The 26,813-nt window shown below is 37.4% G+C and overlaps 1 protein-coding gene across 2 annotated transcripts in view; it reads right to left on the minus strand.

Moving 5' to 3' along the window:
• The window catches only part of HIBADH (3-hydroxyisobutyrate dehydrogenase), a 213,195-nt gene that overhangs the window by 84,245 nt on the left and 102,137 nt on the right, over nt 1-26,813 (minus strand). For both annotated transcript variants that reach the window (XM_009452826.4, XM_519013.6), the window contains exons 3-4: nt 19,251-19,360; nt 16,287-16,408 (exon numbers count right to left, since the gene is read on the minus strand). In XM_009452826.4, the coding sequence (XP_009451101.1) occupies nt 16,287-16,408; nt 19,251-19,360 (232 nt within the window). The remainder of the gene's footprint in view (nt 1-16,286; nt 16,409-19,250; nt 19,361-26,813) is intronic.

Consider the following 26,813-nt stretch of genomic DNA (forward strand, 5'->3'; position numbering starts at 1 on the left):
TAATATATAAATATATAATTTATATATGTATAAATATATTTTTATATAAATATATAAATATTTATATATTTATATTTATATATTTATCTTTCTGAAGCTGTCCTCCAGGTTATCTCCAGATTATTTACCTCTCTTTGAAGTGTAAGCTAACTGCCTCTACATTTTGTTTTATATAAAAGAATAAATTGAAAGAAGTTTCCTTGGATGGTAGAAAGAGCCTCGTTTAGATAGATAGATAGATAGATAGATAGATAGATAGATAGAGCACAACAACAACAAAAAAAAGGTGGTAGGAGAATTATATGAACTAATTCCCTTTCTTCTTTATTTAAAGAATATGTACTAAGGAACTATCAAATCTAATTCCAAATTCCACTGGTTCCCCCCAGGTTGTTGCTGGGAAGCATCTTAAGAAATTTCCAGTTGATCTTTAACAGAAACTTTCCATTTCCAGAACTAAAAGTCCTTCTGTTGGCCTGGAATCAGCTGTATAGATTAAATCTAGTGGGGTTTTTTGTTGTTGTTGTGTTTTGTTTTTTTTTTTTTTTTGAGACAGGTCTCACTCTGTCACCCAGGCTGGAGTGCAGTGGCACAATCTCAGCTCACTGCAACCTCCACCTTCCAGGTTCAAGTGAATCTTCCATCTCAGCCTCCCGAGTAGCTGGGACTACAGGTACACGCCACCATGCCCGGCTAATTTTCGTATTTTTTGGTAGAGACAGGGTTTCACCATGTTGGCCAGGCTGGTCTCAAACTCCTGGGCCCCAGTGATTTGCCCACCTTGGCCTCCCAAAGTGCTGGGATTACAGGCGTAAGTCACTGCTCCTGGCCTAAATCTAGTGTTATTCTCTCTTTAAATATCCAGAAAGCTGACTATGAGATAAAAGTGTAAATAATAAAGAGTCAACCGAGATGGGATGAGGACTGTTTCTTTATAGTGCCTAGAATGCTGTTAGAGATTAAACTGGTAATGAGGAGTTCCATTTCTGCTTGTTAAATACTGGGAATACTGCTGTATTGCAATATTTTGCATTCGGTAACTATTTGCAAGTATTAGTACGTTTTTCTAAATTCTAAACTTTTAATGTAAGAACTTCCTCTTTAAGTTGTTCTGAGTATTTCTCTATTTCTCTTATCTCATCCCCACTAAATTGATCATAATCACACTCGCCACAATGGCACCTAATATTACAATACAACATTTTAAACATAGTGTATGCCTGCTACCTGACTGATAACAAAATGTAGAGGCAGTTAGCTTACACTTCACAGAGAGGTAAATAATCTGGAGATAACCTGGAGGACAGCTTCAGAAAGATGAATAACCGCAAGAAGGCTCAAAATATTTAACATCAGTCTTCAATTTTAAAAGAAGAAAAGATTCTTGATTCAACCAACCATACTTTATTGTCTACAAGGAGATATACATTGGAGATATAAAATTAAATAAGACATGGTGTCTGCCCTCTTCAGTCTAGTAGAAGAGACAGGCACAAACATTAAGCATAACACAGTTGTCCTTGCAATAGCATAGATTCCGTACTATCATTGTTGCTATATAAAAATCCTCTCATCCCTTTGCTTTCAACTATAATTCTGTTCAATTCACAAATCCTTATATCTAAAAACAGATCTTATCCCATTAAACGAAAACATGTTAAAGATATGTCAAGGTATCACTTTACTATTCTTTCTCTGGAGGCTTATTTGATGAAACAGCACTAGTCAGGTGGATCTCAATCAGGAAAGACCCCCAAAACTGGTTCCATCCCAATCCATCCACAGAACAAATGCCCCTTAGAGCCAGTTAACAAACATTCCAGGATGGACCTAACCTAATAGGACTGATCTGATCTCTCCTGAGTTCTCCAGATTCAAGAATAGTGGCTTCTCAATGATTCTTCTCGTGTGAATCTGAAACAGCAATGTTAAGCCTCTAATCTTAACAGAAATGTTAAGATTATAAAATAGCCTCTGAGGACTAGGAAATATGGCGATTCCCTGTTTTTACTACATGCCAGTGCCTATCAGCTAGCAACATAGGAGATAGGGGAGCAGTTGCCGGGGTAAATAAAATGGATACAAATGGAGTTATGAGAATCCCTTCTGATAACTATGACTGCTATGAAGAAGACAGGAGGCCACCAAGGAACGAGATTGAAGGGAGGAAGGTGTGACATAGTGTGGGAAGAACATTAGATTTAGTGGAAAACTGATTGTAGTCCTAGAGTTGCTAACAACCTAGAGAACCCTGGGCAAGTCACTTATCCTCTTTGAACCTCGATTTTTCCATCTATAAAATGTTAACAGAGTTAAATTAAATTATTAGTAAGGTCCTTTCTAATAATAAAACTGAAGTCTAGGAGCACAAGAGACGTTTAACAGCTAGACATACTACCGCCATGCACTGCATAATGACATTTCAGTCAATGACAGGCTGCATACACAACACTGGTCCCATGAGATCATCACGGAACTGAAAAATTCCAGTCACCTAGTAATGTCACAGCACAATGCATTATTCATGTTTGTGGTGATGCTGGTATAAACAAACCTACTGCACTGCTAGTCAAATAAAAGTGTAGCACACAACAATTATGTACAGCACATAATACTTGCTAATGAAAATAAAACAACTCCGCTACTAGTTTATGGATTTACCATATTTTTAGAGTAAATAGAGTATAATCCTTCTATTGATAAAGAAAAGTAAGCTATAAAAAAACCCCAGGCAGGTCCTTCAGGAGGTATTCCAGAAGAAAGCATTGTTATCTTAAGACATTATGGCTCCATGCCTGTTAATTGCCCCTGAAGACCTTTCCAGTGAGACAAGATGTAGAAGTGAAAGACAGTGTGTCTAAATGGACTACCATTTAGTGTTGCTATAAAGGAATACCCAAGGCTGGATAATTTATAAAGAATAGAGGTTTATTTGGCTCGCAGTTCTGTAAGCTACACAAGAAGCATGGCACTAGCACCAATGCATTTTCTGAGGGCCTCAGGCTGCTTCCTCTCATGGCAGAAAGTGAAGGGGAGCCAGCACGTGCAGAGATTACAGGGCAAAAGAGGAAGCAAGAGAAAGAAGGGGAAGGGGCCAGACTCATTTTAACAACCAGATATTGTGGGAATTAAGACTGAGAATTCACTCACTCCTCACCTCCAAGGAATAGCATTAATCTATTCACGAGGGATCTACCTCCATGGCCCAAATACTTCCCATGAGGCCTCTCCTCCAACACTGCGGATCAAATTTCAACATGAGGTCTGGAGGGCTCATATATCCAAACCACACAGCACAGTAATATCAAATGAGTGAATGTGAAGGCTTAGGAAAAGCCCAGGCTAATGTGTGTGATCATGTCTTCGTTGTTTTTTTTTTTTTTTTTAAATATAGGGTTTTTCTGTCGCCTAGGCTGTAGTGCAGTGGTGCCATCACGACTCACTGCACCCTCAATCTTCCAGGCTCAATCGACTCTCCCACCTCAGCCTCCTAAGTAGATGGGACTACAGGTGCACGCCACCATGCCCAACTGATTTTTCTATTTTTTGCAGAGAAGGAGTCTTGCCATGTTACCCAGGCTGGTCTTGAACTTCCGGGCTCAAGTGATGTGCTCGCCTTGGCCTCCCAAAGTGCTGGAATTACAGGCATGAGCCACTGCGCCCAGCCCCCATGTCTTCCTTTTTTAGAAAAGAGTTAAACGGTAAAAAAAAAATTTTTTTAATTAATAGTAAAAAAGTTTATAAAATAAGAATATCAGGAAAAAATATTTTTGTACAGCTGTATAATGTGTTGCTGTTTCGAGTATTATTACAAGAGTCAGAACGTTTTTTAGAAATTTAAGTTTGTAAAGTAAAAATGTTACAGTAAGCTGAAGTTGATTTATTATTGAAGAAAGAAAAATATTTTTTATAAGTTTAGTGTACCCTAAGTATACAGTGTTTATCAAGTCTACAGCAGTGTACAGTAATGTCCTGGGCCTTCACATTCACTCACCACTCACTCACTGACTCATCCAGAGAAATTTCCAGACTCACAAGCTCCATTTATGGTAAGTGGCCCTATACAGGTATGCCATTTTTTATCTTTTATATTGTATTTAATATTGTACCTTTTCTAGGTTTAGATATGTTTAGGTATACAAATACTTACCATTGTGTTACAACTGCCTACAGTATTCAGTATAGTAACATGTTGTATAGGTTTATAGCCTAGGAGCAATAGACTATGGCAATACAGCCTGGATTCAGGTTTGTGTAAGTAAACTCAAACTCTATGATGTTTGAACAATGACGCAATTGCTTAACATTAAGTGACACAACACTGCATTTGATCTCAGCAGTCCTAACACTATAACAACTTATATTAAAATTTCACCAACTTGGTCAAAACTCAGTTACCTGGTTGAAAATGGCTGACGACAGATACCAGACAGCCACCCTCTCCAGAAAGAAGAGCCAAAATTCGGAATAAAAATACCTCAAATAGAAGAGAACACTAGAGTCCAAGGGTGAATTCACAGCAAACACCAGAGGCATAGAAAGAGAAGAAAGGAAGCAGCCAGCTTAACCAAGATCAACCAAGAACCCCGAGGGACTCCCTATTACAGGAAAACGGTAAGTAAAAGAGCTTCAGCAGTCCACGTCTCTGCAATGGACTGTTGCGATCTGAACCACAAGAGAGCTCCTCTACCTACATGAACCCTGACACTAGCGCAGGTGGAGATCTGGAAACCCTGCAAGGGCAGGCACTGCACCAGACAGGAAACTCATCCTGGGTCATTCACCATCCCCCAAGACCTGAATGGCTGTGGTGGCACAGCACTGGCTGGATCCAAAGTGCTTTAACCCACAGGGTATACTACTCCCCAGGAAAAAAATGGTGCAGTGCGCTGAAAGGCAGTACCTGGGACAAAGGAAACTGAAGCACACTCTACAGTGTCTGAGAGCTCCCTGTCTGGGGCTGTGAGAAATGACTCCAAGCCCAGCAATTCACAAACCCTGTGCTTGGCTTTGCAAAGGAAGAGTGAACTCTTCTCCTACTGGTGGAGCAGCCTCTGTGATCAAGCTCTCACACAGAGCATGGTACTCTTCCCCCTGCTCTGTACACTTGCTCCTGCTATCACCGGAGGCTGGGCCAGGCAAGCTGGAGGGCTACCTATCCGGGGCAAAGAGTGGTGACTGAAACCCCACTGGCAGCATGGCCTCCATGCTAAGGCTCACATGCAAAGGCAGGGCCCATACACCACTCTGTATAGCATGGCAGCATTGCTGCTACAGACAGCAGAAAAGCCTGGTAGCAGCATGTCTGGGGCTGTTGGGGGTGACCCTGTATTGCAGCCACCACCAGTATCGCAGCCACCACCATCACCAGCCCACACAGATAGGGACCCAGAAGGTAATCAAACCACCACTATTGCCATTGCCCATACCACTCCAGCTGGCCAGTGACATAAGAACCTGCTCACCTACCCAGCCACCACTGCCACTACTGGCATTGGAGTAAGCCATATGAAAGCCCAAGAATTGGTCCACTGGTAACCACTGACACAGGTGCCAGCATGTATGAGGCTGTTCTTGCATTGCTATGAAGAAATACCTGAGGCTGGGTATTATAAATAAAAGAGGTTTAATTGGCTTTTGGATCTGCAAGTTGTCAGGAAGCATGGCATCAGCATCTGCACAGCTTTTGGATAACCCTCAGGGAGCTTTTTCTCATAGTGGAAAGCAAAGGGGGAGTGGGCATATTACATGGCCAGAGTGGGAGCAAGAGAGAAGGGGGAAGCTGCCACACACTTTTAAACAACCAGGTCTCCTGAGTAGTTACTCATTATTGCAAGGACAGCACCAAGGGGATGGTGTTAAACTTTCGTAAGAAATCTGCCCCCATGACCTCCCACCAGGCTTCACCTCCAACACTGGTGATTACATATCAACATGAGACTTGGGGAGACAAATATCCAAACTGTATCAATTGCCCTGGGGAACAAAGCATGCACAGCCCACTGCTGCCACCACTAGGGCCTGAACACTGGCCTACCTGGCTTCCCAGTCCACACCACAACTTCACCACAGCTTCCACTAATAACTTCACCCTAACCCTCCAAGGAAATAACAGATACCAGAAAAGCTATTTACAGCCAAGGAAACCATGCAGTGACTATAATACTGCATGCAACCGTAATCAAAGCCAAAGAGTCCTGCTCAATCATGAAACCACAGATACACCTTTAAGAAAAAGTCTTCCCCTATAAAAAGTAAATTCAAAAATAGGAGGAAGAGACTGTTACACCAGATGCACAGATATCAACATGAGGACACAGGAAACATGAAAAAGCAAGGAAATATGACATCTCCAAAGGAATACAACAATTCTACAACAATATATTTTAATTTTTAAAAATCTTCAAAATTCCAGATAATACATTTAAAATATTGATTTTAAAGAAGCTCAGTGAAAAACAGATTAATTCCAAAACACAATGCAAACAAATCAGAATAACAATTAAGGATATGAATGTGAAATTTACCAAAGAGATAGATATCTTTAAGAAGCAACAAGTAGAAACTCTGGAACTGAAAAACTTATTGGAGGAAATATAAAATACATTAGAAAGCTTCAACAATAAACTACACAAGGAGAAGATAAAAAGCTCAGAACTTGAAGATAGATTTTTTGAAATAATGCAGTCAGACAAAAATAAAGAATTAAAAAGAATGAGTAAAGCATTCATGACATTTGGGACAACATACACAGTGACCAAATATACAAATTATCAGTATCTCCAAACCCACAGAGAAAGTGAAAAGGTTAGAAAATCTATTTAACGAAAGAATAGGTGAAAACTTCCTAAGTCTAGCAAGAGATTTAAATATTCAGATACAGGAGGTTCACCAATTCCCAGAAAGATACAATGCTAAAAGATCTTCTTCACTACACATTTTAATCAGACTGTCTAAAGTCGAATCCAGTGGGATATGGTGGCTCACTCCTGTAATCCCAACACTTTAGGAAGCCAAGGTGGAGGAGCGCTTGAGCCCAGGAGTTTGAGATCAGCCTGGGCAATATACTGAGATTCCATCGCTACAAAACTTTCAAATTAGCTGGGCACTGTGATGCGTACCTGTGGTCGCAGCTACTCAGGAGGTTGGGGTTGCGGGGAATCGCTTGAACCCAGGAGTTCAAGGGTGCAGTGAACTTTGATCACACCACTGCACTCCAGCCTGGGCAACAGACTGAGACCTTGTTTCTAATAAATAAATAAATAAAGTCTAAGCTAAACAGCAAGACAAAAGCATCTGGTCACCTATAAAGGGACCCCCATCAGACTAACAGAAGATTTATCGGCAGAAACTTTATAGACCAGAAGAGAATAGGATGATATATTCAAAGTGCTGACAGGAAAAACAACAACAACAACAAAAACAAAACAAAACAAAAAACCTGGCAGCCAAGAATACTGTATCCAACAAAATTACTGTTCACAAATGAAGAAGAAATAAAGTCTTCTCCAGAGAAGCAAATGCTCAAGGAATTCATTACCACTAGCCCAGCCCTACAAGAAATAATCAAGGGAGTCCTAAACCTGGAAGCAAAAAGACATTTACCATCATGAAAACACATGAAAGTATAAAACTCACCAGCAAAGCAATCACACAAAGAAAAAAGGACTCAAATGATACCAATACAGAAATCCACCATGCCGTAATGACTAACAATGAGAGAAAAGGAAAGAAACAAAATATATAACACCATCAGAAAATAATTAACAATATGACAGGGACAAAGCCTTGCATATCAATAATAACCTTGATAGTAACTAAACAGATTAAATTATCCACTTAAAAGATACATAAAGGTTGAATGGATTTAAAAAAAAACAATCCAACTGCTTACAAGAAACTCACCTCACTAATAAGGACACATACACAGCTAAAGTAAAAGAATGGAAAAAGATATTCCATGCAAACAGAAACCAATAGCAAGCAAGAATCGTTATACTTACATCAAACAGACTTTAAATAAAGAACAATAAAAAAAGACAATCATTAATTGTAGGGCATTAAATAATGAAAAAGGAATCAATCCAGCAAGATGATATAACAATTCCAAATATATATGCACCCAACACTGGAGCACCCAGATTCATAAAACAAATATTACTAGATCTGAAAGAGAGATCCAATAATAGTTGGGGGCTTCAACACCCAATTCTCAATGTTAAACAGATCACCTAGACAGGAAGTCAAGAAAAAAACGTTGAATTTAAACTGGAGTTTACACAAAATGGACCTAACAGACATTTACAGCACATTTTATCCAACAGTTGCAGAATATACATTTTTTCCATCAGTATATGGAACATTCTCCAGAATAGACCTTTTATTAGGCCACAAAATAAGTCTGAATAACTTTTAAAAAACTGAAAACAGCCAGGCGCGGTGGCTCACACCTGTAATCCCAGCACCTTGGGAGGCCAAGGCAGGCAGATCACTTGAGGTCAGCGGTTTGAGACCAGCCTGACCAACACAGTGAAACTCCGTCTTTACTAAAAATACAAAAATGAGCCAGGTGTGGCAGCACAAGCCTGTAAACCCAGCTACTCAGGAGGCTGAGGCAGAAGAATCGCTTGAACCTGGGATGTGGAGGTTGCAGTGCGCCGGGATGGCACCACTGCATTACAGCCTGGGTGACAAAGCGAGACTCGATCTCAAACAAACAAAAAACTGAAAACCTGTTAAGTATCTCTTCGTGCCACAATAAAATATAACTAAAATTAATACAAAGAAGAATTCTACAAATACATGGGTGGGGTGGCAGGGAAACATGCTCCTGAATGACCACTGGGGTTGACTAAGAAATTAAGATGAAAATAAAGGCTGGGCACCATGACTCATGGCTGTAATCCCAGCACTTTGGGAGGCCAGCACTTTGGGAGGCCAAGGTAGGAGGATCACTTGAGCCCAGGAGTTCAAGACTAGACTGGGAAAACAGTGAGAATCCGTCTCTACAAAAATTAGACAGGTGTGGTGGTACACACCTGTAGTCCCAGCTACTCGAGAGCCTGAGGCTGGAGGACCCCTTGTGTCCAGGAGGTTGAGGCTGCAGTGAGCTGTGATTGCACCACTGCACTCCAGCCTGGATGACAAGGCAAGAGCCTATTTTTTTAAAAAAAAGTTAAAAATAAGAAAACATGGAAATTAAAAAAATTTATTGGAACAAATGAAAACAGAAACACAACATACCAAAACCTCTGGGATACAGCAAAAGCAGTACTAAGAGAGAAGTTTATAGCAATAAATGCCCAAAGATCATAACATAACATAAAATGAACAGGAGAAAATAAATAATAAAGATCAGAGCAGAGCTAGATGAAATAGAGACTTAAAAATACAAAGGATCAACAAAACAAAAATTTGGCTCTTCAAAAAGATAAATAAAATTGATAAACCATTGGCTAGCTTAACCAGGAAAAGAAGAGAGAAGCCTCAAATAAAATCAAATGAAAAATGACACATTACAACTGATACCATAGAAATACAAAAGATCATCAGAGACTATTATGAACTACTATACGCTTAAAAAGCAGGAAAACCTACAGGAAATGAAAAATTTCTAGAAACATACGACCTACCAAGGTTGAATCAGAAAGAAATAGAAAACCTGAACTGACATTATAGGTAGCAAGATGGAAAGAATAATAAAACATCTTTCAACATGGAAAAGTCCAGGACCAGACAAACTGACAGCTGAGTTCTACCAAACTAATACTAATCTTTTTGAAACTATTGCCAAAAACTGAAATGGGGAGAATTCTCCCTAACTCATTCTATGAAGCTGGAATCACCCTGATCCCAAAATCAGACAAGGACACAACAAAAAAAGAAAACTACAGGCCTATAAACCTGATGAACACAGGTGCAAAAATTCTCAACAAAATACTAGCAAACAGAATCCAGTAGCATATCAAAAAGATAATACACCACGATCAAGTGAGATTTACACCAGGGATGTAAGGATGGTTCTATGCAAATCAACAAATGTGATACATCACAACAGAATGAAGGACAAAAACCGTATGATCATCTCAATAGACACAGGAAGCGTATTTGATAAAATTCCACATCCCTTCATAATAATCCTCAACAAACTAGGCATAGAAGGAACATACCTCAAAATAATAAAGGCCATATACAACAAACTCACAGCTAACATCATATGGAATGGGGGAAAGTTGAAAGCTTTTTCTCTAAGAACTGAAACCAGACAAAGATACCCACTTTCACCACTCCTATTTAACATAGTGCTGAAAGTCCTAGCCAGAGCAGTCAGGAAAGAGAAAGAAATAAAAGGCATCAAAATCGGAATAAAGGAAGTTAAACTGTCCCTTTTTGCTGATGATATGATTTTACACCTAGAAAAACCTAAAACTCAACCCAGAAGTCTTAGATTTGATAAATAAATTCAGTAAAGTTATAGGATACAAAATCAACACACAAAAATCAGTAGCATTTCTATAAACCAAGAGTGATCTAGCCGAGAAGAACATCAAGAAAGCAATCCCACTTATAATAGCTATGAAAAATAAAAGTATCTAAGAATAAATTTAACAAGGTGAAAGATCTCTACAAGAAAAACTACAAAACACTGATGAAAGAAATTGAAGATGACATAACCAAATGGAAAAACATGACATGCTCATAGATCACAAGAATTAATATTGTCTTTTGTTTTTTGAGACAAGGTCTCACTCTGTCACCCAGGCTGGAGTGCAATGGTGCGATCTCAGCTCACTGCAACCTCTGCCTCCCGAGCTCAAGTGATTCTCCCACTTCAGCCTACCAAGTAGCTAGGACCACAGGCACATGCCACCGTGGCCAGCCAAATTTTTGTATTTTTAGTAGAGACAGGTTTCACATTGTTGCCCAGGCTGGTGTCGAATGCCTAAGCTCAGGTTATCCACCTGCCTTGGCTTCCCAAAGTGCTGGGATTACAAGCATAAGCCACCACATGCCCGGCCAAATTAATATTGTTAAAATGACCATATTGCCCACAGCAATCTAAATATTCAATGCAATCTCTACCAAATTACCAAGTTATTTTTCACAATATCAGAAAAAAAAAATCCTAAAATTTGTATGGACCAGAAAAGAGCCCGATTATTCAAATCAATCCTCAGCAACAAGAACAAGGCTAGAGATGCCACATTACCTGACTTCAAAACATATTCCAAGGCTATAGTAATGTTAAAGCTGGCCTTCATATCAAAACCGCATTACAATAATTCTCCTTCAGAAAGAGTTTATAACACTTGTACTAAATAAGCACAGGTAGCACACTGATAATACAAGCAACATTAAATACTTCTATATAATTATGGAAATATCAACTTTATTGGCTGCATCAGTTATTTACTGCTACATATAACACCCACCCCCAAATTTAGTGGCCTTACTTGTTCACAATTCTGTAGGTAAGCACTTTAGATTGGGTCTAGCTGGAATGTTCATCTGCTGCTTAGCCCTAAGGTCACTAATTCTTCCATTTAGCAATCTTTATTTCCCTCTTGAAATATATGAGAACTCTAGAAAATATTATTTCCTAATACAGTAGAATATGCATTAAAGAACCATTATATCAGTCCTTCAATTCTGCCACTGATCAACAGTATCGTCTTGAAGTAAGTTATCTAATATCTCTTGGTATTACTTCCACCCTTGGTAAAATGGGAGTATCACTGCTTATCCTGTCTATTTCACATGGTTGTTTTTCCAGTTGAAGTCAACTCAAGTTTTTAAACATTTACTGAAGACCAACCATGTTCTAAGCATTACACTGGAAAAACAGAGACTAAAAAGACACCTTTCCATGGTGTGTAAGAATGCGAATATTTTTTTAACTTGGAAATAATCCAAATGTATATCACAATAGAAAGAAAAAATAGTGATGTATTTATATAGAACAATACCACAGAGCAGTTAAAATGAAAGAACTGCACGTAACAACCAAATAATGGCAATACATTTTATGTACTGCACATGGGCATCTAGCCAAATGGGTGAGCAGGGGCTGACATTTAATCCACATTCAATGTGTCAAACCGCAAACCCTGACATAAGGCTACATGTGTCCACAGAAAGGCATACCTTTTTCTTTATACAAAGGTTCATTCTGCTCACCTGAAGGGCTATTTTGGTATACAGAGGTGCCCTTTCTAATTCTCACACAGGTACCAAGTAAACCAGTGGCTCTAGTAACACCAGGGATGAAACTCAGAAATACAGTGTAAAGTGAAAAAGCAAGTCACAGAATATGCTTATTATGGAACATTTCTATAATGTTCCAAAGGTGGAAAATAAACTACTGTTTAGAAATAAAAACATATGGAGTTAAACTTAAAAAAAAAAGCATGGGAATGAGACATGAAATTCAGGATGCTGGTTACCTCTCATCAGAGAGAAAAGAAAATAGGATCAGGGAAACAAGAACTTCAAAGGTAATAAATAGCAAGGCTCTAGTTCTTAAACTGAGTAGGGGGTACGTATTAGTTCAATGTATACTTACACTTTATACCGCACATATATTTTATAAATATGTTGTACATATATTCAATATTTAATTTTAAAAATTGGGGAAAAAAACTTACTCCCTGCACTAAAAAAGCTTAAACTCGAGAGGAAGAGAATCATAGCCTATAAATACAGCGTGATGTGGGCTCTGATAAAGATGTACACTTTAAGGCCAGGCATGGTGGCTCACGCCTGTATTCCCAGCACTTTGGGAGGCTAAGGAGGGCAGAACACCTAAGGTCAGGAGTTCAAGACCAAACTGGCCAACATGGTGAAACCCTGTTTCTACTAAAAATACAAAAATTAGCCAGGTGTGGTGGCAGGCGCCTGTAATCTCAGCTACTCGGGAGGCTGAGGCAGGGAGAACTGCTTGACCCTGGGAGGCAGAGGTTGCAGTGAGCCAAGATTGCACCACTGCACTCCAGCCTGGGTGACAGAGTGAGACTCCGTCTCAGAAAAAAAAAAAAAAAAAAAAGTACAGTTTGACAGCTTCAAAAAGAAGCACCAACCCCATTTTACATGATGTGATTATTAGGCAGTGCATGCCAGTATCAAAACATTTCATCTACCCTTTAAGTATATACACCTATTATATACCCACAAAAATTAAAATTAAAACAAACAAAAAGAAGCACCAAATAGGCTGAGGCATGCCAAAGTGCTTTATAAACTACTATCTATACTATAAAGTGATAACTACACAAATATTAAAGTGGTTCTTCACATTGGTTTCAGGATGATAAACATAACAGTTTAAGCATTACTTTCGATTTTTAAAAGAAGTCATATAGCACTTAAATACAATTGTATTCTTTCTAATAAGGATAATGTACGCAGGAGCCATTACACAGTGGGTCTAATAAGTATCGAAATGAAACCTGAGGAAAACTTTCCATCTGTTACTCCATAGGCTAGAAAAATGATTAAGTAATAATTCTTACTTTACTCCCCAGAATAATACTTACCAGGAAGTAGGGGGAAACGCTTGACTGAATAAACCAATTGCTTCTCAAAAATCATTACTATTTTAAATTCATCTGAGTTTTTTAAAAAAACTTCTCTTTAAAATACTAACCATAGGATAATAGAAGTATAGTATGTTCCCATTTACAGTTTTAGAATACTACTCTATTTGTATGTACCTATATATAAATCCATGATGCATTTTTTAAAGTCTGGAATAGGAAATAGATGAAGACTTGGGAGAAAGGGATGGGGAGAAATTCTTCAAGTTTTGTTCAAATGATCTCAAAGATTCCATGTTTCAAGATTGATGAACACTGGACTTCTATAAAACTGTGGGCCCATTTTGGGTATCTAAGCGATGCTTTCCCCATATCCCTTTTGAAACCACCCTCACAGAGTTGATGGAGAACTACAAGCCAGGCTTTAGGCAGAATTATAGTCAGGCATTGACCAGGGTGCACTGGGGTACTTCAACCCACTTCCCTGTAGCTGGTAACTAACCAAGGGTCATGCGGCATGCTGACCACCTGCTCCCCCATTGTTCCTATAGACAGAATCTCTGACACTGGACCTTTTTACCCAAGAATTGCTTATGGTGTTTTTCAGGTCCTGAATTCCAGCAGAATGGCTGAAGCCAACCAGTCTCAAGACCTCAACCAAGGAACCAACCAACTCTGCACAGGAATGCGGTTTCTTCAACTCCCTGTCCCAGGAATTCACCCCTTGCTTCTTGACCAATCAGCAATCCCCACATTTTAGCCCTACCTGTTCAGACCCTTTACAAGCTCCATCCCCAAACCCTGGAGGGAGGAGGATTTGAAGGTTCCTCTGTCTCATTTGACTGCCCTACAATTATTAAACTCTTTCTCTACTGCAACTCCCATTGTGTCTGCATACTGGTCTGTTACCATGCAACAAGCAATCAAACCTAGTGGTCCTATAACACTTTGGTTTAACTTTATTTAGTTAAAATACAGTAATTTTTAAACCAGCCTATTTAAGTGGGAAGGTGGAACAGTTTGTAACATACCATGTTAAAAAATATAAACATAATAACAATAAGACCAATATAAATAAGCTGCTATTATATACTGGTTAACCTCATAATGATCATGTGTCAACCAACAAATTACCACAAATCATCCCTGCACAAAGCTTTTAACCTACTACATGTGCAGGTTCAGGTGTATTCAGTTATGTTAGCATTTTTGTACACTAAAACAACAAACCAAAGTTTAAAAATTGCTTGATAAGAACAAAAGAGTAATTTCAAAGTTTTCTCATAAGATTATATTTTAAAGGTTAAAATAATGTTTAAAAATCAAATTGGTATTTTTTATTATCAGATTATAATTTCAGGTTGTACTCTTGAGACCAAAGAAAATCAATCAATGGCAAGAACATTTGTACCATACCAATTTTCAAATTCAACTGCAGAACCACTCTAAGAAATACCTGTTCAGTTTATTAATTCCATCCAATAAAAACCACATTAACGCCAACCTTAAAACTGCTTATTAGTATTTTGTAGGTACTTTTAATCAAAGTACCTATACCACATCATAAATTTTTATACCTAAATCCTATTTAAGTAATTCAATATAACAATCAGAAGAGCCAGCAATTATTTATTCCTCCACCTATATTCAAAAATCATTTGGGATATAAGGTACCTCTACAAGATCATTAAGTTCTTTATAAAAAAATATGAAATGATTTAAATTATTATATTTTACTTTTTAATTCTAAAGCCCACAATCAAGTTTAATGTAACTGGAATAAAATTCATATTCTGCTGTCTACTGCTATACTGCTACAAATACATAATATAAATGTGTACACAGTAATTCTGATTACACAGTAATTTTGGAAAACTTGGAAATTACAGAGAAGCCATACTATAATCCTGTCATTCCAAACTACCCAGATACCTGCTATTAATGTATGAGTTAATAGTAAGTTTTTAGCATTTCATTAGTGGGTCTTTTCTTCTAATTGAGATAATCATATGACTTTTAACCATGTTAACATGGTAAATTATATGCACAGATTTTCTAAAATGAAGCCATCTCAGCATACATGGGCTAAAGGAAACTTGGTTATAGTGTTTAATCTCATTCATACATGGTTGGATTCAGTTTGCTAATATAAAGTTTTTACATCTACATTCATGACTAAAATAAACTTATATTTATTTTTTCTCTTTTATAACATTTCTATCTGGTGTAAATATCAGAGTTATATAGGTCTTACAGAATGAATTGGGAAGTATTTCCTCTTTTCCTGTTCTCTGGAAAAGTTCGTATAAAATTTAGATGATCTGCTCCTTGAAATTTTGGTAATATTCATCTGTAAAATGATCTGAGCCAATGCTTCCCTTGTGAAACAATTGTTTTTCTTTTTTTCCCACTTGTTCAATTTCTTTAACAGTTACAGGATTATTTAAGCTGATTTTTTTTTCATTAGTTCCAAAAAAAATTTTCTAAAAACTGATGTATTCCTATCCACAGTAAATGGACCAAAAATTCACAACACTTCAAAGTTATGACACTTTTTTATCTGAATTTAAGACTAACAATGTTAGTTATTTAGACTTGAGAGTATAAATAACGTATCAGTTTGGTTTTATTTTTAATGAGAATCCTGTAACAAGTCTAAAAATAACTACCACAAAACCATATGGTACAACAAAACCATAATTGCTACTTTTGACAAACATAAATAGGTTTGCATATATTTTAGCTACCACTTACCACCAGAAACAGGGGCATCCATGAAAACTGCTCCCATTTTCTCAACTTCTTTGGCCAATTCTTTTGAAACTGCAGGATCAATAGTGCTGGAATCTATTAATAATGAGCCCTTCTTCACTTTCCTAAGTAAATAAATAAAAATATTTGTAGTTTACAACTCTGAGTAAAAATTTCATGCAACTACCTACAGAATTAGAATCTGCTGAAAAGCTGCCATATATCAAGGAGGATTTTAGTTTAGTATTAAAAACATTATTAATTAGAACATGTTTAAAAATCTCATTCTTTTTGAGACCAATTGTACTTCAAAAGTAAACCCAAACTCTTTCAAAAGATCCAAAAAAAACCTAATAAAACCTAATATACTACATGGTATAAATTCTGATTTCAGATGAACTACACACTAACCATAATAATAAACATGAAGCTAAGATGTAAGCAATTTAAAACACCTACTAACTTTAAAAGGGTATTAGATAGGACTTAAATTTTTGTCTGTAAAGTAGTTGGATCTTTAAAAAGTAATTTATTTGTCTTTAACAAGCCATACTGCAAATTTCATATATCCGTGTTATTTCCACAATGAAGAATAAACATAAGCAATTAAAATCTAGCCATTTGTGTTGGGATGGCATATTATTTTATAATTGTAACTTTAATGACAAAATAAAATATCAAGCAGATAGAAAGGAAAATATATGAAAGACTCTGGAAATCTCACAGTCTTTTTGGCTTTTTAGGGTAACTTATATATATACACTATAAGGCAGTGTCTATCTTCACTAGCTAGGAAACTCTAACTTAAATTATAATTTATTTAAAGGGTATGGCTAACCTTTAATTCAAACTTTCCAAAGTTCTTTAAGACAGGGTGTCCCACCTCAGCCTCCCAAGTAGCTGCGACCACAGGTGCATGCCACCATACCCGTCTAAGTTTTAAATTTTATATTTATAGAGATGGGATCTCACCATGTTGTCCAGGCTGATCTTGAACTCCTGGGCTCAACCAATCATCCTGCCTCAGTCTCCCAAAGTGGTGGGATTACAGATGTGAGCTACTGTGCCTGGCCAAACTTTCCAAAGTTCTTACTATAGATATACTAACCCAGAGGGCATGGAATCATGATAAGAAAATTAAAACTGAATAAATATAAATACTGAAGAAGAAAACAGAAAAATCATTGATAAAAACTATTAAAAGGAAAAATCTTTCTATTAAAAAAATAGCACACAAAATGGTTTAAACATAACCAGGCATGGTGGCTTAAGGCTGTAATCCCAAGCACTCTAGGAGGCCAAGGCAGAAGGATCACTTGAGGCCACAGGTTGGAGACCAGACTAGGCAACATAGCAAGACCTCGTCTAAAACAAAAAGAAAAGAAAAATATACATATTAAAAATTGTTTAAACAACAATTTTAGACATATGAATTGTTACAATTCAAATGCAATTGTTGGTTATATTTCACAGAAGAGAAATAGCATACTCTAAGAGTATGTAGGTTTCTCTTTAGCCTAAAACAATAAGAATTAAGTTTATCAATCTGTGATCTTAATATTTTAAGATCTTAAACCTTTCAACAAATGGAAAATCATCCCAAAAATTATACATGCACTGGGTGTATGGAAATGATCCTCACCCCCAAAAAAAATAAAGAATCACCCATAAGAAGCAAATTATAGTTCAATGTAAAGTCAAACTTTTTAAAAACACTCCCTGGACCAAACTGTTCTGATAGCTAGTCACCATATTCCTTAGCAAAGGATATTAACAAATGTAGGGCTATGTCTCCTCAGAAGTTTTTAGTAACTTCTCCTTCAGAGGTAAAGCAGGACCATAACTGTAACAGGCTAGGTAACAGGACAGCTAGGATGCCTCTGGACCACACACACTGTGGCCCTGAGAGCTCCATCCAAAATGAGTGTCTTTTAACCTTCCCTGAAATCTAAACATTTATCTTATCAGTTTTCTGCCTAATATCCAAGTGTCTTTTGCTTCCTTCCAAGTTGGTTAGTTTTCCAACACAATTCAATTACCAGAAACTTCAAATTTCACATATTACAGTTTCCTGAAATTAAACCCTTTCTTTTAGCCCTTCTTGTTACTACAGTGTCTACCAGTTTGCTCTAGCTCTTTGCTGAAATTCAACAACAAAATAAGTTAGGAATAGAAACAGTGACATGAGAAAACTAAGCTGGGAATTCAATCACTATCATCCTAACATAACCGCAAGGGTTTGGCAATAAGCAGCAATTAACCAAAAGGTTTCTCAGAGCCAGGGAAGACAGGCACTGATTAGGAAACTGACCTAAACTGTATTTTACTTAACCCATTTATGCCTAGTGTTCCATTTACACTAAGTTTGTGGGAGTTATTTACATCCTACTGCTCAAGCAGTACATCCTACTCAAGGTCATTGCCAAGGTCTGATTTTTCACAAAAAAATTTGCAACCTCTGACATAAATGGGTTAAAGAGCTACTGCTAACCTTTAATTCCAACTTCCCAAAGTTCTTACTACAAACGTACTAACCCACAGGACATAACTTTTTTTCGTATAATAAAATGTTAAACGATGGTGTTCTTTCCAGTGTTTGGCTATATTTTTCATAAAACCCTTTTCCTGAATTTCTATAAGCTGTAAGAAAATTATATTATTAACAGTTGCAGCTTCAAATGTAAGCTTTAAAAGTCTCTTAAACATGTTACTAGTGAAAGGATAAGTTTAACGCAAGAGTTAAAGCAAAGAAACGGAACCAAAAAATTTTATACACATTGTCACATACTTGACTTCAGTGAAAAAATAAGCCTTTTACAATGAGAAAACCACCACACTATTCACTTTATGAAATAAAAACAGTATAGAAAGGTTTAACAAACACAATTGTAATTTCCTAATAGTTCTAACACGTGAAATTCATGAACTATCATAACAAGAAAATATCCACAGGTGAGAAATACATACTTTAGAATCCCATTTGCTCCGGAATAAGCTTCTATTGCATTGATACTGGTGGGCAGCATTGTAATAATTCTGTCAGCTTTTTCAGCAACATCTGCTGGGGAAGATACTACCTTTAAAAAAAATTGCAAAGGCACATTATTTAAATTAAAATGTAAGCAGTTTCTAGAGCACAAACAGGATCCACTTTTCATGCATGCCTATAACAGTGACAGTGCATAAAGACTAATCCTTGTTCGCAAATGACCAAAAAAAAAAAAAAAGCTTACTGCCCAAAATAAAGGCACATCATTATACATATACAGATGCAGTTTCTGTGAAATCAAATCTATCGTTTATTTTTAAAAGTGTGAAGGGAGTTGAGGGTAAAAGGGCAAAACCCAGCAGTCCTGGGAACAGACACACTTCTCATGGGTTCTTCCAAGTTGGATTCCTAAACAGCATAATCTTTGGTATACACTTTGACTAAGAAAAATATTCTAGTACAACAACGCTGGTAACTCAACTGTAGGATTCATTAGTGATTTGGTGGGCAGCAAAATCCCCTAACAAAATCTCAAGTCCCAGTCCCCACCATCCTCCAGTCTGTATTTTCAAGCAAAAAAAAAAAGAAGAAAATATCTGTTTCAGAAAAGAAAAGTCTGTTTCAGAAAAGAAAAGGTCAGGACAAGGACATAAACACTTACTACAATGACTGCAAGTACCACCAGGAAGGCTAACAGTATGAGCTACCGAAACTTATGTGGAAACTACATACAGAATAAAGATATATGAATAGGCATCAGGGCACTCTCTCAACCCTCATTTCTGCTTTAATAATGACCACGAACATACTGCAAAGGAAAATTGCGCTGTCTATCCTGTTTGCTTAGGTGCATGCATGAGTAGATGCACTGTTACTCACATCCCCCATCCCCAGCTCTCTGGCTCTTTTCCACATATTCGCCTTGATAAACCTGGCCAGCCAACTGGCAACCAAAGAGGTCAGGAGAGACCAGGAGCTCCCTCCTTGACTCAAACTCTCCTTTAATAGAATGAATCAGCTGGGCACAATGACTCACGCCTGTAATCCCAGCACTTTGGGAGGCCGGAGCAGGAGGACTGCCTGAACCCAGGAGGTGGAGACCAGTCGGGGTAACACGGTGAGACTCCATCTCTACCAAAAAATAGAAAAATTAGCTGGGTGTAGTGGGGCGCACCAGTAGTCCCAGCTCCTTGGGAGGCTAAGATGGGAGGATAACTTAAGTCCAGGCGTTGGAGGTTACGGTGAGCTATGATCGCGCCACCATACTCCAGCCTGCCTGGGCAACAGAGCGAGACCTGTCTCTTAAAAAAAAGAAAAAGAAAAGAAATCCGGCATCCCAACTGTCACAACATCTTCTGCAAAGCCTTTTTTCTCTTCGTTAAAAAAAGACAAAAGACGATCAGGCAGATTATTGAGGATTTCTCTCCAGAATGAGTTACATATGTAAAAACTGACATAATTCTACATACATTATGCATGTAGAAACGTTATTTCTACTAGAAAATGTGAAGGGACATGTAAGCATCTTACAAATAGGAATGCCTCTGCTTTTCATGTGGTAGAAGTTTACACATTTTCTTTTTGTATTTTATGTGCATTTGATGAAAGTAAAAGAATAGGAAGCCAAACAGAGTGCGTAATCTAAATATTAAGAGCTAGAAGTAATTACATTTTAATTTTCCACAAGAGACTATCAACTTCTAAATCAAATTCAGGATAAATGTAGCTTTAACAAAAAGCAGTTTCTTAAGTCACTCTTTAAAATTTCAGTAAATCAAGTATCCTGGCATATTGTGTATTAACAAGCTAGGAAATGATATTATAAAATATCTCAGACCCTAAAACAACAAAAAAAGATATTCTCTTTTAATGTTTCACTCTAAAGACAATGCAGCATTTTATAATCTACAATGAGATACATTCAACCTGTATATTTTGATATATAATGAGGACTTGCTACAAATAATTCTAAAAATTAAAAAATTTTCCATCAAATTACAAAGAAATAAGCGCTTAAGTTGCATGAAAACCTTTCCTACACCTTCATAAATATTGAGACTCTAGAAGAGGCAACTATTTCCTGGCAAACAGTTCAAGTTTACTCAAGAAAAATAGAGCTCAGTGAAATAAGAAAAAAAAAGTTGTAGTAGTCATACTTCTCTACTCCTATACTATACCAAATATATGTTACTTAGTCCCATTTGTTCATCCTACTCTAATAAACACAATGCAAAACAATGGCATACTTTCCTTCTATTGCAGCTCCATCCTTCTAGACCTTTAAGGGACATCAGTAAGACCTGAGGTCTAAGAGTTAATTTCAACTCTCTCTTAGGAATTGAGTTCTCTCCCACTGAAAGAAATTAAATTCCATCTACGTAACTCCTTTAGAGGGGCCCTGAAGGGCACCAACAATTAGCTCACAGGTCTAAGGATGTTTCACAGCTCCAAGTTTCTTAATCCCATAAACTGGCAGTGCCAATTCGGGCACTTGCCAAGTGCATGGGGTGGCCAATCAGCCCCCTGCATCCCTAGCATCTGCTTCTTGAGATGGCTGCATTGCCAGAATACTGCTAACCCCTCAATTATATAGGAAAGTAGTGTCAAAGCTCACAGGCCCGGAAAAAACACACAACGGTAGTGATAGCTGGAATGTCACCACTGTACTGGCCACAACTGCTCTATACCTAATAACACACACTCTCTTTCTCTCTCTCTCTCTCTGTGTGTGTGTGTGCGTGTGTGTGTGTGTATTTGGTACATCCTAACAGTCTCTAATTTGTACTACAAAGGCATGTTTATCAGACAGATAAACAGACATTCAAATAATCTCACCATCCATGTGATGACTTCAAGACCCTGAAATAATTGACTGACAAAATCTGGCCACAACTCAAAAGCTGGGAGGAAAAAAAAACCAACCTTGTTGCCAGTCTGACATCAACTACAAAAGCCTTTAGAAGCCAAACTAATTAGAGTCCTTCAATTACATTTGCTAATTGAATGGATAAGCAAAGACAGCATGGATCGGTGAAAGGAACACTAATTTGGGAAGCCAGAGACCCGGGTTTAGTTGCAGCTCAGCCAAGAAGTCATGGGTGATTTTGTGTAAACTATGTAACATCTCCAGCTTCAGTTTCCAAATCTATAAAATAAAAACAGTGATTTGGGTTATCTCTCAGGGTTCCTATCTCCAAAGTAAAAAGGAAACTTAGAGATATTTTTCATATTTAGTAATCTCAAGTTCTAAGAAGGTATGGTTCCCATGAAAAAGGGCTAAGGGGACTGGAAGCACGTGCAATGATTCAGCACAATGCACAGCATTTGCAGGACTTTCACCGTGCAGGTTTTCAACACCTCCATAACTGGGGATGGTCATTGGCCTGGCTGACTCTGGGACATGGCTCTGCTCTGATTGTCAAGGCTGCCCCAGACAGATCTCCTGCTAATTCCAATGGCCTCATACTTATACTATTATGAATTAAGATAACTGTACTCTTCTATTATCTCAATTTTGACTACAGGAAATTGGTTTCTGTGTAAACCACAATATAGTCTTTAAGAATTCTTGCAGCCAATTTCTCTGAATTAGACTTTATCTGTATGCCAGTATGCATCAATGGTGGGTGTGTAATATAAAGAGCAGAGGACTGAATAAATTAAAAATCTAAGAAAAATTAAAAATCTGTTTAATAACAAAAAATCTGCTTTGCAGCATGAGGAGGGGGGTGAAGAGCCAAGAGTAATCTGAAGGGACTACACACCCTTTTTACATATCCATTGGAAGAAGACAAATGTTACCTTGTTGCTTTACATGAAGAGAAAAATCTTGCTGCCTCTTCTAGATAAAACAGTCACATAAGTCAAGTTCAGCATTGCTTCCAAGTAAACCAGATGGGTAACAGAAATTTATAAAGAAACAAGAAGAACGTGATCTTGTTAAACTTGCCACTCCTGTGTTTTTTTATCTTTAAAAGTACTCTTTAAAAGTACTTTTTAAATACTTTAAAAGTAGAAAAGCACAATTACTTCAAAATTAAACTACACTTGAAAAACTGACAAAAGCGCTTTGTGCCTACATCTTGAAACATTTGGTCAACAATGATGGAGCCCACTCAGCAAGAGGCTTTTAAAGCTCTCATTTAACAAGACCTGAGTGGATGCCAGATTAGATCCCAAGAGATTTACTTAAGCAAACATGTTCAGCCTTACAACTCAGGAACAACAAAATGGTTTCCAAGTTTTTAAAGAGAAAACGAAAGAAAAGAGAATCTAATTAAGCCTAGTTCAATCAGAATAAACTCACACAGAAGTGGTGCATACATCCCAGACTTTTGGCATAGATCAGCAGCATCTCCAAGGAAAATCCTAGACAATGAAAATGAAGCACAAGTCACATGTCCTTGATGCTAAGGCTTAAGTTAAAAAGAAAAACCAGTGTCTTCCGCAAAATAAAGGTGGGTCAGAACGGGCAGTGCAGAGCAGACTCTGAAACAGGAATGCTGTCAAATCACTTTACCACCTAGTTTGGTTTTAATTTGTATCTTCATTCTTTCATTTAGAAATATGTCTACATATCACTTCTTGGCCTTTTGGCTATAATCAAGAATGAAAATACATCTATGATTCTCTTTCAACATATTCTGGACTCAATAATGCAGCTGAGACAGCGGTGTTTGGGGTGTGTTGGAGAATAAAGATTTTGGAGAAGTACAGCATAGATACAATAACAGCAGCAGCAGCAGCAGTAATAGTAGTAGCAGCAGCAGTAATGGTATTTTCTATGTGCCAGGTTCTTTTAGGCTAAGAGAAAGGTACTCTTATCATCCCCATTTTATATAAGAATAAGAAATTTAAGCAGAGAAAGGTTAAGTAATCTGAAGTCACACAGCTAGCAAATGGCAGAGCTGAGATTTGAGCCCAGTTTGGTTCCGGGGTTTATGTTTTTAAATCACTGCATTCACAATTTATTGATTCAAAATTTCTAAAATATTAAGATCTGATCATTATTATCAGTTATGTTTTTTAAAAAGATGCTAAAAGTTGAAGTGATGCATCTGTTTCCAACAGAAACACGAATATAATAAAGGGATAAGCTATAACAAACCCACAGCCAACATCATACTGAATGGGCAAAAGGTAGAAGCACTCTTCTTGAAAACCGGAACCAGGCAAGGATGCCCTATCTCATCACTCCTATTCAACACAGTACTTAAGTCCTGGCCAGAGCAATCAGGCAAGAAATAAAAGGCACTCAAATATGAAGAGAGGAAGTCAACCTATCCCTGTTTGCAGACATGACGCTGTATCTAGAAAACCCCATAGTCTCAGCCCAAATCTCCTTAAGCTGATAAACAACTTCAGCCAAGTCCCAAGACACAAAATCAATGCGCAAAAATAACTAACATTCCTATATACCAACAACAATCAAGCCAAGAGCCAAATCAAGAACACAATCCCATTCACGACAGCCACAAAAAGAATAAAATACAGGAATACAGCTAACCAGAGAGGTGAAAGATCTCTATAACAAGAATTACAAAATACTACTCAAAGAAATCAGAGATGACACAAACAAATGGAAAAACATTCCATGCTCATGGATAGGAATAATCAATTTTGTTAAAATGGCCATATTGCCCAAAGCAATTTATAGATTCAGGGCTATTCCTATCAAACTACCAATGACATTCTTCACAGAATTAGAAAAAAACTATTTTAAAATGTATATGGAACCAAAAAAGGAGCTCAAATAGTCAAGGCACTCCTAAGCAAAAAGAACAAAGCTGGAGGCATCATGTTACCCAACTTCAAACTCAAACTTTTCTACAGGGCTACAGTAACCAAAATAGCATGGTACTGGAACAAAACAGGCACACAGACCAATGGGACAGAATAAAGTACAGAAACAATGCTGCACACCTATACCCATCTGATCTTTGGCAAAGTCAAAAAAAAAAAAAAAAAAAAAAACCAAGCAATAAGGAAAGGACTCCCTATTCAATAAATGGTGCTGGAATAACTGGCTAGCCATATGCAAAAAACTGAAACTGGACCCCTCCTTATACCATACTCAAAATTCAACTCAAGGTGGATTAAAGACTTAAATGTAAAACCTAAAGCTATAAAAACCCTGGAAGATAACCTAGGAAATACTGTTTCTAGACATAGGACCTGGAAAAGATTTCAAGACAAAGATATCAAAAGCAATTGCAACAAAAACAAAAATTGACAAATGAGACCTAATTAAACTAAACAGCTTCTGCACAGCAAAAGAAACTATCAACAAAAAGTAGACAACCTACCTAATGGGAGAAAATGTTTGCAAACTATGCATCCCACAAAAGTCTACTACTCAGAATCTAAAGGGAACTTAAATCAACAAGCAAAAACCAAACAACTGCATTAAAGAGTAGGCGAAGGACATGAACAGACACTTTTCAAAAAAAGACATACACACAGTCAACAAGCATGAAAAAATGCTGAACATCACTAATCATTAGCGAAATGCAAATCAAAACCACAATGAGATACAATATCACACCAGTCAGAACGGCTGTTACTAAAAAGTCAAAAAATAACAGATGCTGGCAAGGTTGCAGAGAAAAAGGAACACTTATACACCGCTGGTGGGAATGCAAATTAGATGAGTTACTGTGGAAGCAGTGTGGTGATTTCCCAAAGAACTCAAAGCAGAATTACCATTCAACCCAGCAATCCCATTATTGAGTACATACCCAAAGGAATATAAACAGTTCACCATAAAGACACATGCACCCGTATGTTCATCATAGCACTATTCACAATAGCAAAGACATGGAATCAACCTAAATGCCCATCAATGGTAGACTGAATAAAGAAAATGTGGTAAATATACACCATGAAATACTATGCAGCCATAAAAAAGAATGAGATCACGGCCTTTACAGCAACATGGATAGAGCTGGAGGCCATTATCCTAAGCAAACTAATCCAGGGAAAGAAACCAAATACCACACGTTCTCACTTATAAGTGGGAGCAAAACACTGAGTACACACGGACACAAAGAAAGGAACAACAGACACTTGAGACTACCTGAGGGGGGAGGGAGGGAGGGAGGGTGAGGATCAAAAAACTACCTGCCAGGTACCATGCTTATTACCTGGGTGGCAAAATAATCTGTACACCAAACTCCTGTGACATGCAATTTACCTATACAACAAACCTGCACATTACCTCTGAACCTAAAAGTTAAAAAACATCAACTGCAAGCTTCCTGTGGGCCTTGGAGGCTGCCCTACAAACACACTCATTTTCTGAGTCCATCATTCTGCCCAACTTATTTTAATAAATGCTGATATAATAAAAACTTGCCTCTGATTTTGTTTTTAAATTAAAAAAATAAAGGGATAAGGAAACGTCCACATATTTTATGAAAATGACCACAAATAACAAGTTCAACCAATTATAAATGCCTTATCAGAATAGGTTAACACTTAAAGGCATAAACAAGCTATTAAGTAGTCCTGTAAAACATATTAAACTTATCAAAGTTTTTATT

This window comes from Pan troglodytes, chromosome 6, assembly GCF_028858775.2.
Source record: "Pan troglodytes isolate AG18354 chromosome 6, NHGRI_mPanTro3-v2.0_pri, whole genome shotgun sequence".
Taxonomy (NCBI): domain Eukaryota; kingdom Metazoa; phylum Chordata; class Mammalia; order Primates; family Hominidae; genus Pan; species Pan troglodytes.